Raw genomic sequence first — 16,659 nt, 5'->3', positions numbered from 1 at the left:
AATTTTTCAGTTAAAGTGAGAAGATAATAATTCAGTTATTAATGGCAAATAAATGGCCGAAGTAATTATTTAATTTAAAAATCAGTTTATGTGAAATTGAGAAAGGCTTTCCCAAAAATTATTTTGATTATTTTATAAAATCAAATAGGCTAATTTTTATTCGTGTGTTTGCAAAGTCGTATTTTCTGGGGCCAAATTCCCAAGTAGTTCAAAACTGGCCGAGAAGATCCCTTTGAAATTTCAAGATTTTGTTATAAATTTTCTTATTGTGGAGAGTGCTTAGTTTTTAATAAATGTTAAAACCTATTTTTAGTGTTCCTTTTATTTGCCGCTAGTCCTTAAGCTACCTTTGCCCTTAAAATTTCTGCACAGCCAGTAAGCGAACGGTCTACCACTGAGACTCTCGCTCACCGGCCGAGCTGCCCGGCAAGAAGGGGGCAATATTTAGGATAAAACCATTAACAGATATTAAAATTAGGACATGTTTTGCTCATACCTTGTGAGCATAATCGGCCAGAATAACCTAATTCAAGGTAGGTCAGGGCCCTGATCCCAGTACATGAGTTTTACAACTTGCAACATCAAGCACCTCCATAGAGCATTTTGTGATTGTAATTATCCAATTCATGCTTGTTATACTCAAAAAACACCTGATACACATAAGGGCTAGTTTCCACCCTTATTTAAGGGATAACAACATATGGTTTAAATTTTTCATAGCTCTACACTGATACACAAAGTTTTACTTAAATCAGAGAGTGACAGTTAAGTAGGCTTATTTGTAATACAGACAGATAATTTGATGAACTGAATTTTTGACATGAGCCTACAGTTAGAAAATAGTAGCTCTAAGTTGTAACTCACCTTACATGACTCATGCTTGATATCCTAAATTTTGCTGAGACTCAAATGATAAATAATAGGAGAGAATAATGTCATACCTAGAGAGTTGGTTCCAGTTAGTTGGTAAACATCTCCTGGCCTCAGTTCTTGACCATCTTTGAACCAGCGAAGCTGTGGTGTTGGAAAACCTACAACCTTGCATTCAAAAGACACCAAACCTTCTTCTGTTAAGATGGCTTTCAAACTCTCAAGGAATCTTGGCTTACGGAAGTTCTTTGGATCTGTAAACAGGAACCAAGCATTAATTTGAAAAGAATGTAATACAGTTTCTGATTTAATTTATACTGTAGGTTCATCTTTCTCCTGGGATTTTAACTTACAAGAAACAGAGACTTGAGTCTTGGAGATTCCCATTGCCCCTTCTGAGCTGGTTGCTACACATTTCCATTCTCCTTCATCATCCAGTTCAACAGGACTCACTTCCAGCATATATCCACCAAGGCCATCCTCCATAATATGATACTTGTCATTGTTATCCACTCGTCCTTCATGGTTGTACCAAACGATGGTCTTGGGCCAAGGAGGTACAGTTACTGAAATAATTGGAATAGTTGAAGTTAAACATACATGTAAACAGAAAAAGAAAAAAAATCATGTGATTCTCCTTAACATGGGAGAGTATTAAGGTGAAATACAGGATTTAAACAGTGCGGTATCTTCTGAAGTTACTTCTCTTACTGAAAGATAGTAAAATGGAAATAGACATGTCAAAAAGTTTTTACATCACCCCGGATCAGAGAGTTCCTGATGCTTTACAGAAATGAAAGAGACACACAGAACAGTACCACATCAGTGCTATTTATTGCCCCTCACCCCCACCCAAAAGAAAAGAACAAATTAGAGCCTCTACCACAATACAGATTTGCTTTCTCAATTTGAGTCACTGAATACAGCACACACTGGTATCTTTAATACCAGGTAACATATCCCCCTCTACTGATGCATGCCTGAATTCGTCTTGACATACTATCCACTAGTTTATCAAGGTAATGTTGGTCCAAATTGTTCCACTCCTCAGTGGTGACTTGGGGTAGACCTCACAGATTGGATGTTGGGTCATGACATCCATAAACAGCCTTCTTCAATCAATCACTACTGATCTGCATTTACGGCAGTCGCCCAGGTGGCAGATTCCCCATCTGTTGTTTTCCTAGCCTTTTCTTAAATGATTGCAAAGAAATTGGAAATTTATTGAACATCTCCCTTGGTAAGTTATTCCAATCCCTAACTCCCCTTCCTATAAATGAATATTTGCCCCAAATTGTCCTCTTGAATTCAAACTTTATCTTCATATTGTGATCTTTCCTACTTTTAAAGACACCATCCAAACTTATTCGTCTACTGATGTCCTCCCACGCCATCTCTCCACTGACAGCTCGGAACATACCACTTAAACATAAAGATAATTGAGAAGTCTCCACCTTATCAATACATTAATTTATTTACTTTAAAGTAGTAAATTCAGCCAGTACCAGTTTCGATCCCTATGGGATCATCCTCAGCTGACACACAAAGAAATAGTTACAAAAACATCACATATGAAAGATTAAACCTTGTAAAACTAGTCCAATTAAATCAGATGTTAAAAGTTGTTTGTTAAAATATTAGTGAGTATATCTTTGGTTAAAAACACCTGTTGTGTGAGGCATATGACCCCACTATGTCTATTATACATTAAATGGATTTTACATTTGTTTACATTAGTGTTTAGGATATTACACTTGATATAATTGATCCATTTGATTCAAACATTCAGAATTGCTTATTAAAATGATAAATATGTCTATCTTTGGCTTAAAAAGTACATTGTTGTTAAGGCATATCGTCACACTGTGCTTATATTATTGAACATGTAATGAAGTTTGCACTTATACACACTAGTAATTGTAAATTTGTTGTAATGTCTTGAAAATATTTGTTATTTGAGGCTTATCACTTCATTGTATCTGATCTATGAAATGTCAATAAGATTATTTACACTTTTTGCATTGATATTTAGGATATTTCACTTTTGTATAACTAGTCCAATTGGAACAAACATGAAATGCTTATTGAAATGGAACTTTCTTGTCTAAAAAATGCTTGTTATATAATATGTGTTACCTCATGCACCTATTTTATTGTGCATAAAATGAGGTTTACACTTGTTAATATTAGTACTATGAGATTGTTATAGTCTATAGTATATACATGAAAATTTTTTAATCTGACATGGCAAGCCGGTTAAAAGTAGATAAAATAGTAAACTAATGGAATATGTCCAGTTTCTTATTCATACTGTTTGTTTTTACCACTTTGCACGAGTAAATTGGTAAGTGTATGGCATATGTATGCTAAATTAAAGTTTATATTGTTTTTCCATTTATTACAATTTTCATAAATTGCTGCTAGTGATAAAGTTATCTTGGTCTATAGATATCGTTGAGAAAAGTGCGCATGTCGTTGCTGAGTTAAATGGTGACTATTATGAGTTGAATTTCGTTAGAAGTGCCGGGCATCTTGATGAAATTTAAATTATGTAGTTGTTAGCCAATACACGTTTATTGTGATGATAGCGTGGAGGCTTCTTGTATGTTGTAAGGTATATGTATGTTGAGTGTTGACGCTGTGTGCTCTGCGTGGCTGACTGTCGAGACATAGTGGGGTCATATGCCTCACACAGCAGGTGCTTTTAACCGAAGATATACTCACTAATATTTTAACAAACAAATTTTAACGTCTGATTTAATTGGACTAGTTTTACAAGGTGTAATCTTTCATAAGTGATGTTTTTGTAACTATTTCTTTGTGTGTCAGCTGAGGATGATCCCACTGGGATCGAAACCAGTTCTGACTGAATTTACTACTTTAAAGTAAATAAATTAATGTATTGATAAGGTGGAGACTTCTCAATTATCTTTATGTTGTAGTAGCAATCAATACGGAGATGAAGCTAATAGACTATGACATACCACTTAGTCGAGCAGCTCGTCTCCTTTCTACCAAGTCTTCCCAGCCCAAACTTTGCAACATTTTTGTAACGCTACTCTTTTGTCGGAAATCGCCCAGAACAACTCGAGCTGCTTTTCTTTGGATTTTTTCCAGTTCCTGAATCAAGTAATCCTGGTAAGGGTCCCATACACTAGAACCATACTCAAGTTGAGGTCTCACCAGAGACAAATATGCTCTCTCCTTTACATCCTTACTACAACCCCTAAATACTCTCATAACCATGTGCAGAGATCTGTACCCTTTATTTACAATCATATTTATGTGATTATCCCAATGAAGATCTTTCCTTATATTTATACCTAGGTATTTACTATGATCCCCAAAGGGAACTTTCACCCCATCAATGCAGTAATTAAAACTGAGAGGACGTTTCCTATTTGGGAAACTCACAACCTGACTTTTATCCCCATTTGTCATCATACCATTGCCTACTGTCCATCTCACAACATTATCCAGGTCATTTTGCAGTTGCTCACAATCTTGTAACTTATTTATTACTCTGTACAGAATAACATCATCTGCAAAAAACCTTATCTCTGATTCCACTTCTTTACACATATCACTGATATATATAAGAATACATAAAGGTCCAATAATACTGCCTTGAGGAATTCCCCTCTTAATTTTTACAGGGAAAGATAAAGCTTCACCTACTCTAATTTTCTGAGTTCTATTTTCTAGAAACAGAGCCACCCATTCAGTCACTCTTTTGTCAAGTCCAATTGCACTCATTGTTGCCAGTAGTTTCCCATGATCTACCCTATCAAATGCCTTAGACAGGTCAATCGCAATACAGTCCAACTGACCTCCTGAATCCAGGATATCTGCTATATCTTGCTGGAATCCTACAAGTTGGGCTTCAGTGGAATAACCTTTCCTAAACCCAAACTGCCTTCTGTCAAACCAATTATTAATTTTGCAAGCATGTCTTATATAATCAGAAAGAATGTTTTCCCAAAGCTTACATACAATGCATGTCAAACTGACTGGCCTGTAATTTTCAGCTTTATGCCTATCACCCTTTCCTTTATATACAGGGGTTACTATAGCAACTCTCCATTCATTTGGTAAAGTTCCTTCATGCAAACAAAAATCAAACAAGTACTTCAGATATGGTACTATATCCCAACCCATTGTCTTTAGTATATCCCCCAAAACCTTATCAATTCCAGCAGCTTTTCTAGTTTTCAACTTTTGTATCTTACTGTAAATGTCATTGCTGTCATAGGTAAATTTTAATACTTCTTTAGTATTAGTCACCTCCTCTATCTGGACATTATCTTTGTAACCAACGATCTTTACATACTGCTGACTGAATACTTCTGCCTTTTGAAGATCCTCGCATACACACTCCCCTTGTTCATTAATTATTCCTGGAATGTCCATCTTAGAACCTGTTTCTGCCTTAAAGTACCTATAAATACTCTTCCATTTTTCACTAAAATTAGTGTGGCCACCAATTATGCTTGGCATCATGTTATCCTTAGCTGACTTCTTTGCTAGATTCAATTTCCTAGTAAGTTCCTTCAATTTCTCCTTACTTCCACAGCCATTTACTGAGAATTCTTAGCGATTCTAGATAGTGGTCGATTGATTCGGTAAGTTCTTGATGTCTACCGAGTATTTCATTTACTGGCTTAACATATACGATCTTAAGGATATATATTGAGTCATTATAAGAACGACAATGACTTACGTGTTCATAGGCAACAGGAGATGTATAGTTTATTAGCAGATGGAGCTTTTGCTCTTCTGTAGCTTCCAGAAATTCTCTTAGGAAGTTTTCTTTAGTTTATCCCAGGCATGTGTCATAGGGTTCACATCTGGGAAACATGGCGGCCACTCTTGTTGAGTGATATCCTGATAACGAAGAAGATCATAAACGAGAACTGCACGATGAATGCGATCATTATCATCCATTAAGAAAAATTGTTCTCCAAAATTCTGGCAATACAGTGTCACTATTGGTCGGATGATGTCATCCCTGTATCGTACAGCCGTGACCAGATTGCCACCATAGATGTTGCTAATAATTGGTTCTGCACCCCCCTCTCACCCACCACTCAGGTAGGACAAGCAAAGTGAAGGCCGGCCCTTATCTAATACCTCCGTGGAAGGCTCTGGGCAACTAGACGAGAATATTCAAAGTGAGAGAAACCTGGAGACCTTCTCTTTCTGGAAATATCTTGAGTTGCAGACCCAACCTATAAAAGGCAGACAGACAGCCAGTCAGAGTTCAGCGCAGTCGAGTGGAGTCAGTGTTGTGTTGTTGAGTTGACTGTGCTGTGTGTGTACTGGCAGTGAGTTCTGGATACTATGTGTACTGCTGCAGAATATTGAGTGAAGTACTGCATGTGTACTGCCATGGAGTAACGGGTGTACTGCCATGGAGTAATATGTGTGTGTATTGCCATTGAGTAATATGTGTGTACTGCCATAGAATAATGAGTGGAGTACTGCTATGGGGAACTAAGTTGAGTACTGTGTGTCTACTTTTGTGGAGTACCAAGTACTGCGTTTGCTCTTTAGGTGAATACTGTGTGGAGTTCTGTGTGCGTGCGAACTACCATAGAGTACTGCCGTGTGTTGCTGGGCAAAGTCTCTGGTCTGTTTGTGAAGTGTGTGGAGTGTTGAGTAGTGGAGTTGTGCTCCAGTTGAGCATCTCCCATGAAGTTGTGTTCTGTCCTGAGTCTGCCAGTTGACAGTTCAGTGGTGTATACTGAGGGCTACCAAGGTTATCGGTGAAGCCTAAACCTCAGTTCAGAATGGCAGAAGTTTAAAGCACATTATGATGTAAACAACTGACACATTGTTCCATTTACAAAACTTGAAACCAGGGAGAAAAACCTTCACACGTATTTCTGAGAGCAAGGCATCGGAGACTGATATTGCAGCCCAGACTCTCATCCCTCTCCCCTCGAACCCCTTCACGTGGCTTGCTGACGTATGTCCGGTAAGTGCTGAAACCGGGGTGATAGCTGTGCTAGGCTTCGGTCTGTCAGATCGCCATTGCTATCAACCATGTGTTACTCATCGTATATACTTCTTCACCTCATACTTCTGACCTAATTATGTAGATAACAGAGCACTGGTGTTTTACTCCCATTTACTTCTATATCCTTGTAGGAAGACACAGCAGAGCTGCTGTTATAGGAGTAATATAGTTTTCTTTTCATGGCTAGATCTGCTAAAATGAAATGCATTCTTTCAGGTTTAGTGTTCTTTTTTGTTGGTTGGAATCGAACCCATGATCATGGGTCGGACACCACCACTGATCTCTTGAGGAAGCTAATTAACCAATGAACAATGGGTATGACCGCTGTAAAATTCAACATGTTTATTTAATATAATAATAATAATAATAATAATAATAATAATAATAATAATAATAATAATAATAATAGCTAAACAAATAGTTGTAGAATTAAACACTACTAGTTTTGTCTTTCTGGTCTAGAAAGCCAAGAATAATGGCCGAGAGAGTTTGTCATGTTGACCACATGACACCTCATAATCTGCAGGCATTTGGGCTGAGCGGTGGTCGCGTGTTAGGCTGTGGCCCATCAGAGCTGCTGCACCATGGGGTTTGGTTGTTTTTAGTTTTGTCTTAGTTTATCACCCTGTTGGCTGCCACATTATAGTAATAAGACAAACACAATTCTCAGTCCATGAGCTAGGGAAATTAACCATATGCAATTAAACTCCAAGGCTCAGCCAGGAATTGAAGTCAGATCCCTCAGAACTGAGGGCCAATACACTGATCATTCAGCCAAGTAGACCGACTGGAATATGATACCGGTACATACTCAAGATTTGAAAAGGTTCACCTATTCCAGTATTGTATTTCCTAATTGGCATTGTATTGTATTTCCTACTTGGCATTCCATATTCTTACGCTTCTTCCCAACCAACATCATTTAAAATTTTAGAAATTCTCTCTAGTTCCAATTTATTAGATTGCATGTTTTCAACACAGTTTGATATTAAATAAACACTGAAAATTTTCCTATATTCTACCATTAAGAGTAACATTTTCACAGTTCTTATGAGATGGTAGATGAAATAAACTACATGATCGAATCATGGATGAAGAGATACTAAATCAAATTGGTGAGAGGAGATCGCTGTGGCTAAATTTGATGAGAAGAAGAGATAGAATGATAGGCCACATCTTAAGACACCCAGGACTTGTGCAGTTGGTTTTTGAGGGAAGTGTAGGGGTAAGAACGATAGGGGAAGACCAAGGTATGAATATGACAAGCCGATTAGAGCAGATGTAGGATGCAGCAGTTATGTAGAAATGAAAAGTTTAGCTCACGATAGAGTGGCATGGAGCGCTGCATCAAACCAGTCTATGGACTGATGAGTCAAACAACAACATTAAGTAAATTCAAATCAGTGAAAAAAATTCTGAATATATTACTTGTCCATAACATTAAAGTAATGCAGCAAACTTCTATTTTGATTAAAATTTGCAGAAGTTCTTATTAATTTAACAGTAGTAATTTCTGGATAAAGATGTGTCTTTAGGTTGTACAATGCTCCCAGAAACATCCAAACACAATGAAATCCAATAGAATATGAACAAACTGTCTTTGACATACTGTGTTCTTCTTAATTCTTTAGTTTTTGAATTATGTCATAATATCGTCATATATTCCAACACTAGCAGAATACATGCGCCACTGATAGGCTGGTTGTTTACGGTTTCACTACCTTATGTCTCAGCAGTCAAGGTGTTTGGTTTCGAAGCAATGACTGACAATGTTGTTTTATTGTTTGAAATAATTTCTTTACCTCCTGATATATAATATTCTCAGTTCAGGAGTGTAAACAAAAAATGCTTCTTACTACTTCTCACCCTCACAATGGCAATGTGTGAGAAAAGGGATGATGATGATGATGATGATTATTATTGCTGATTAAAGGGGCCAAATTTCTACGTCATCGACCCTGTTTGAGGAAAGCAGGGAATGTGGTGATCAGCATCTGTTATTTTTAGTGTTTGCCCTTGCGAGTTGTTTATTATCATTGCAAAGCAGGCTGTGACTGGAAGCTATGAGTTTGAACTCAAAGGGATAATTCATAGGTATTAGTAGAATCCTGAGAATTAATACTGTTTCACCTTTATCACAGTCCATGAAACTAATGCTTCTCTACAGTTTAATGAAGGATTTTCACCTGTAACCCCTCCAGCTCTTTGGCTGAATTGGTAACATAGTTGCCTTTGGTTCAGAGGACCTCAGGTTCGATTCTTTGCCAGGATGGAGATTTTAACCTTAAATGTTTCATTCACCTGGCTCGGGGATAGGGTGATTTTAGTATACCCAACATTCCTCCAACTCACACATCAGACACAAGACTATTCCCACTACAATAACATGCACTTTCCCATACACGTCAGATGCCGTCCACACTCGTAGGAGGGAGGGTCTACCTTACAAGGGCTGCACCAGGCTAGCAAGAGCTACACATAATTATTATTACACTCAAACTATTAACATTATAATGATTATGGAAAAGTATGACAGATGATCAGAGCTGGGAATTAATTGAGTAAAAGTAATCAAATCAACTGAAATAAAAACTTTTTTTAGAACACAGTCACTGCATTCTAGTAATCAAAATAAATTTATTTATTTATTTATTTATTTATTTATTTATTTATTTATTTATTTATTTATTTATTTATTTATTTGGCTTCTCTCAAGTGGCACAGTTATGACACCTGGCCCTCTCTTGCACACAACCACATTTTCAAGACTTTTCTTCAGATACATTAAGTTATAATTCAGCAGAGTTGCATTATGCTAACACTTACACTCTCTACATATAAAAGAATTAACATAATATACTGTGCATTAACTAATATGAAATAACAATGCTCAAATACACACACATACACATTAAACGCGCATATTACACAACTATCAACTAGGTCTACATGTACAAGAGAAATACTTACGGTCCTTCACCATTCAGACACTCAACTGTACATTGCACACGTTAGTCGGTAGCTTTCAACTGGTAATCTAGGCAAGATCTCACGAATTTAGTTAATGATTCACTCTCCCTGACACAGACCGGTAAGGAATTCTGAAATTTGGAACCGGTCATAGTAAAAGAATTGTTATACATCACATCAAGGTTCGGTAATGGTAGCCCCAACACTCACAAGATGTCACACTAAGGGCATAAATCCAAAGGTATGGTATACACTCGTTCATTTACTCGCAGCCTGTTGTGGTATTTGGTTGACCTTCAGGTAATAGCGTACCACAATTTTGTGAATTTGGACACAGTCGATAATGGAACCTGAATAAACATGTGACCGTGAAGGAGTTAAGTGATTTCCATTGCCCTACTTGAATAAATAATTTGAATTTAGTTGGCCCTCAAAATAATAACATGATTGTGAAATGTAAACATTGCTTGAGAAAATCATTTTGAAAATTCCAAGGTAACATGTTTAGTCTCAATGAGTGATGATAACCATTTAATGCCTGTATGCTAAGAAGAAAAAGTATCTTCTTCCCTGCTTAGTTAGGTATCATCCTGTACATACTTACATAAAAACCAAACCAAATCCCATGGTGCAACAGCCCTAAAGGGCCTTGGCCTAACAAGCGACCGCTGCTCAGCCCAAAGGCCTGCAGATTATGAGATGTCATGGTGTCAGCACGACGAATCCCCTTGGCCATTATTCTTGGCTTTCTTGACCGGGGCCGCTACTTCACCATCAGATAGCTTCTCAATTGTAGTCATGTAGGCTGAGTGGACCTCGAACCAGACCTCAGATCCAGGTAAAAATCCCTGACCTGGCCGGGAATCAAACCTGGGGCCTCCGGGTAAGAGGCAGGCATGCTACTTCTGCACTGCGGGGCCAGCATTTCATACATACATACTCATTATAAACACATGGCTTTCAGCATTCAGTCTGCAAGACTCTGAGAATTTAATAAATGCCTCCAAAATCCTCAATTTGTAACTAGCCCTGTGGCCTAATTTATTTCCATACCTCTTATCTTTAAATCATTAGAATCCAAATCTAACCATTGTCGTCTTTGTCTTCCTCTAATTCTCTTACCCCCCATGACCGAGTCCACTATTCCCCTAGGTAACCTATCGTCTGGCATTCTCCTCACATGAATCCACCACTGAAGCCAGTTTATGTGTACAGCTCTATCAGTGAGTTAATTCCAGAATTAACCTATATCTCCTCATTCTGATTATCCTCCTTCCATTGTTCCCACCTATTTTTACCAGCAATCAATCTCATCACTTTCACGTCTCTTATTTCTAACTTAAGAGTGAGATATTCCGAGTCCACCCAGCTTTCACTGCCGTACAGCAAAGTTTGTCAGAAAACAGTCTGATGTAAAGATAGTTGCATCCAGTACCGGCATCTGATTTCTTTCTTACAGAATACTATTGACTGCAACTGTGAGCTCAATGCATTAGCTTTGCTGCACCTTGGCTCAATCTCAGTTACTATACTACCATCTTGGGAGAACAAACATCCTAAATATTTGAAATGATCTACCTGTTCCAGCTTTGTATTCTCAGTCTGACATTCAGTTATCTTAGATTTCTTACCTACTGACAACACTTTAGTCTTGATAGGCTAATTTTTATATCATACTCATTGCACCTATTTTCATGTTCCAAGATAGTAGAATGCAGGCCTTCAGCACAATATGCCATTAAAACCACATTGTCACCTTAGTCCAAACTGCTTATTACATTTCCATCTAACTTGGTCCTTCCTTGCCACTTCATGCTTTTCAGCAGATAATCCATCTAAACTAGGATCAACAAAGTTTACAGTCTTGTCCTATCCTTGTTCAATGTTTAAAAGAAATGCTAGTGATTTCCATAAGATGTCCATTCTTGGAAGCAATCATAATTTTTGTAATTTTACTGATTACATTTTGAAAACGTGATTTGTAATTGTAATTGAGTAAAATATTTCTCAGGTAACTGTAACTCAGCCAAGTTTTTTTAATTTTTTTTACTTTTCCCATTGCTGTAGCTGATTCAAATTTCAGAGTAATGTCATGTGCAGAAAGACGTGTTCCACTAATAATATGGTGTTTAAATGTCCAGTAGACTATTTTACAGTGCCATTTCAGTTTTAAAATGTGTTTGAGGATCTGTATACCACTTCCTGTCCATGAATAAATTCAAATCTAATTTTAGAAAGAATAACTCATTGCAAACAAGCTGAAGTTCAAAATGGATAGAACAAAATATAAAATGAAATGAAAATTTGACAAAACTGTAAAAAGATGTGACAATAATATGCAGTGCTGTTAAAAGTAGCCAGCCTTGTCAGGGGCATAATGTTAGGGCCTGCAAGGCCTGCAATGCAGGTGGGCCCGGGCCTTCAAGGGGACAAAACCAGTATACTATGTAAAATGCATTTATCAATCTATATATATAAAATAACTTGTCCTGACTGACTGACTGACTGACTGACTGATTCATCATCGCAGAGCCAAAACTACTGGACGTAAAGAAATGAAATTTTGGGGATATATTCATATTATGATGTAGGTGCTCGCTAAGAGAGGATTTTTGGACATTCCTTCGCTAAGGGGGTGAAAAGGGGGTTGAAATTTTAAAATGAGTGTATCTATATCTCAAAACTTTAAAAGTTTACAGATGTAAAAATTGGTATTTAGATTCTTCTTTAAAAATAAGGAAACACTTATTTTTTGTTTTCAGAAAATACCAATAGGAGGGGTGAAAAAGGGTGAAAAATGGGGGGAAATGGGTTGAATGCCTTTAATCAGGATACCAGTACTTATATCTCAGAAACTGAAGATATTACAGACCTGAAAATTGGTGCTTTTGATCTCTTTTAAAAATAAAGAAACACGTATTTTTTTGTTTTTGGAAAATCTAATTAATACGAGGGTGAAAAGGGGGTGAATTTTTAAAATGAGTGAATATATATCACCAAAATTTTTAAGTTTGCAGATGTAAAAAATGGTATTTAGAATCTTCATTAAAAATAAAGAAACACGTATTTTTTTGTTTTCGGAAAATCGCAATAGGAGGGGTGAAAAGGGGTGAAGAAAGGGTTGAATGCCTTTAATGAGGCTACTTATGTTTCAGAAACTGAAGATATTACAGACCTGAAAAATGGCGTTTGGGATCTCCATTAAAAATAAAGTAACCCGTATTTTTTTGTTTCTGGAAAATCCAATTAACGGGGGGTGAAAAGGGGGTAATATTTTAAAATGAGTGTATCTATATCTCAAAACTTTTAAAGGTTATAGATGTGAAAATTGGTATTTAGAATCTCCTTTAAAAACAAAGAAACACGTATATTTTGTTTTCGGAAAATCCCAATAGGAAGGAAGGGTGGAAAAGGTTGAAGAATGGGTCAAATGCCTTTAATGAGTCTACTTATATTTCAGAACCTGAAGATATTACAGACTAGAAAATTGGTATTTGGGATCTCCTTTAAAAATAAAGAAAGACGTATTTTTTTGTTTTTGGAAACTCCAATTAATGGGGGGGGGTGAAAAGGGGGTGATTTTTTAAAATGAGTGTATCTATTTCTCAAAACTGTTAAAGTTTATAGATGTAAAAATTGGTATTTAGAATCTCCTTTAAAAATAAAGGAACACGTATTCTTTTGTTTTCGGAAAATCCCAACAGGAAGGGTGTAAAAGGGTGAATAATTGGTTGAATGCCTTTAATGAGGCTACTTATATTTCAGAACCTGAAGATATTACAGACCTGAAAATTGGTATTTGGGGTCTACTTTAAAAGTAAAGAAACACGTATTTTTTCGTTTTTGGAAAATCCACTATTGGTGGGTGAAAAGGGGGCGTGAATTTTTTAAAATTAGTGTGTCTACATCTTAAAACTTTAAATTTACAGATGTAAAAATTGGTAGTTAGAATCTCCTTTAAAAATAAAGGAACACGTATTCTTTTGTTTTCGGAAAATCCCAATAGGAGGGGTGTAAAGGGGTGAAAAATGGGCTGAATGCCTTTAATGAGGATACATATATCTCAGAAACGGAAGATATTACAGAACTGAAAATTTGTATATGGGATCTTCTTTAAAAACAAAGAAACGCGTATATTTTAGTTTTTGGAAAATCCAATTAGTGGCGGTTAAACAGAAGTGACAAATTGGGGTGAAATTTTTGAAAGACTATATCTCCAGAATATCTTGGAAACGTAAAATGTTACAGTCGTAAAAAGTGGGTGTTTGGAATCTCATGTAAATGTAAAGAAACATAGGTGATTTGTTTTTGGAAACTCCTTTTAAGGGGAACTCAAAAAAGGTTAAATTTTAAAATGAGAATTTTTACAGTATGTCTAAAAAAACGTAACATGTTACAGAAGTGAAAAATGGATATTTTATCTCTATTAAACATAAAGAAACGTGTATTTTTAGTTTTCGGAAATACCACTTGGCTGGAGGGGGGGGGGGTGTAAAGGTTTCTAAAATTGGTGTTGAATTCTTTTAATTAGGCTACTGATATCTCAAAAATGAAGATGTTACGGACGTGAAATTTGATATTTGCAATCTGCTTTAAAAGTAAAGAAACACGTATTCTTGGAAAATCCATTATGGGGGGGGGGGTGAAATAATTGAAAAAATAATTGACTTAATTTTATGAGAATACATACATCTAATAAAAACTAAAGTTGTTACAGATGTGAAAATTCGTATTTGGATCTCCTTTAAAGACAAAGAAAAACGCGTTTGGTGGGGGGGAACCATCTTGGGGGGCGGGAGTGTAAAGGAGTTGAAATCCTTTCATGAGGACACATAAATCAAAAATTGAAGAAGTTAGAGACGTGATAATTGGTATTTAGAAGATCCTTTACGATTAAAGAAACAAGTATTGTTTTTGCGGAAAAATCCACTTAGGTGGGGGGGGGGGGGAGTAGTGTGAAATGAAGTGAAAAAGTAAATTATTTTTATAGGGATACTTATATCTCAAAACTGAAGGTAATAGACGTGAACTTTGGTGTTTGGAATCTCCTTTAAACATAAAGAAACACGCCTTCATTTAATTATTTTTTTGGGTGGGGGGTGGCGGTAAATAAACTTAACGGCGGTGGGGTGTAGAAGGAGGTAAGACCAATTGAGTTTACTGTACTTAATGTACTTATAAGGATCCTCCGTTGCTCAGGCGGCAGCACGCCGGCCTCTCACAGCTGGGTTCCGTGGTTCAAATCCCGGTCACTCCATGTGATATTCGTGCTGGACAAAACGGAGGCGGGACAGGTTTTTCTCCGGATACTCCGGTTTTCCCTGTCATCATTCATCCCAGCAACATATCATAGTAATAATAATAATAATAATATTCCGGACCGTAGTCAAATGTGCGGACCGCGCTGGAAACGGCTCCTGGACGGGTAATGACTAAGAATGCAGTCCGGCCGCGGGTTCAGTGCCGCCAAGGCACCCAATATGACACCACGCCGGATCTCCTGAAGGATTTTATCGATATTAAAAATGATTATAGGAAAAGATGGCAAAGATTTACGGACCCAGCTGGCCGGGAGGAATAACTGAGCGTAGTCCGGGTAGTACGAATTCGATTGCTGGGAAGAAAGATTGAAAAATGTGAGGAAACGTGCCGTATTCTAATAGAAAACGAGTCAGATCGGGAATTTTGGTGGATTCTCGCTGAAAACGAGTCAGATCGCGAATTTCGGCGGATTATATATCTAAAACAATAAGCATTCAATTATAAATTTCAGTAAAATACCGTAGCGAAGCACGGGTATCTTGCTAGTATAACATAAGACAGAGTTACATTTTTCAGTCTTTACCATTTAAACTTGCTTTGGACAGAAAGTGAATGGAGAAATCATCAGTGCAATTAGTTATGCTGATAATACTGTTCTCTTATGTGATAAGGTTGAGGAACTCCAGCACTCATCAAACTGAGTGAATCAATCAGGATTGAATACAGTATGGGTTTTACCACTGATTCATCATAAACAACATTTATGGTCTTCAGACTTGAGCAACACCCAGTCTATACATGAACAGTCACTAAGCAAAAAGAGAAAAATTCCTCAAAATATCTGGGCTGTTACATCACCAACCAATGGAATGCTGACAAAGAAGTTAAACAGAGATTAGGGACAGAAAGAACAAATTTTCTTAAAATGAAATCAGTTTCTTATAATCAAAAAGCTAACTTGGAAACTGAACTAAGTGTTTTTATAAGAGTGTAAAGTCTGGACACTGAAGGTAGTGACAATCAACTGAACAGAAGTGTTTGAATTGCATTGTATATTATAGAAGCCAGAAAGTCCAATGAAGAATTGCTAATGAGAGCCAATGTTGGGCAAAAATTTCTTACAATCATAAAATGTAGGGATTTGGCATTTCTAGGACATATACGAGGGGTAATTAGTACCAATGCCTTTGCTGGCAGGATGTAGTGTTTACAGTGCACTATGTCTTCTGGTATAGGCTCGAATAAATTTGTTACTTTCATTGACCTGTCTCTGTCTCATCCTTGGCTTTGACAATATAAAAGTGACCGAGGTACGAGCGATGCTAGTAATACCATTCCTTATGCAGCCAGTCCCTGTTACGAATGGTGTGAAAATATCGCTCATAGGGTCAGTTGGTGCATGCATTTTAGTGGGCTTGACAGACTGATATGTAATAGCAACTTCTGGCTTGGTGAGCAAAGGAAAATACCTCACTGCTCATTTCCCTAGTATGCCTCTTCAGTGACACCTAGGCTATCTATGACAGCTGTTAGTGGAG

General features: G+C 37.0%; 1 protein-coding gene across 1 annotated transcript in view; it reads right to left on the bottom strand.

The window, feature by feature from the left end:
* Positions 1-16,659, bottom strand: part of LOC136863475 (titin) — a 352,605-nt gene that overhangs the window by 52,461 nt on the left and 283,485 nt on the right. Inside the window, exons 7-8 of the mRNA XM_067139877.2 lie at positions 1,224-1,436; positions 942-1,124 (exon numbers count right to left, since the gene is read on the bottom strand). Coding sequence (XP_066995978.2) covers positions 942-1,124; positions 1,224-1,436 — 396 coding nt within the window. The remainder of the gene's footprint in view (positions 1-941; positions 1,125-1,223; positions 1,437-16,659) is intronic.

Source organism: Anabrus simplex, chromosome 2 (assembly GCF_040414725.1).
Source record: "Anabrus simplex isolate iqAnaSimp1 chromosome 2, ASM4041472v1, whole genome shotgun sequence".
Classification (NCBI taxonomy): domain Eukaryota; kingdom Metazoa; phylum Arthropoda; class Insecta; order Orthoptera; family Tettigoniidae; genus Anabrus; species Anabrus simplex.
This window is presented reverse-complemented; position numbering and strand designations above follow the sequence as displayed.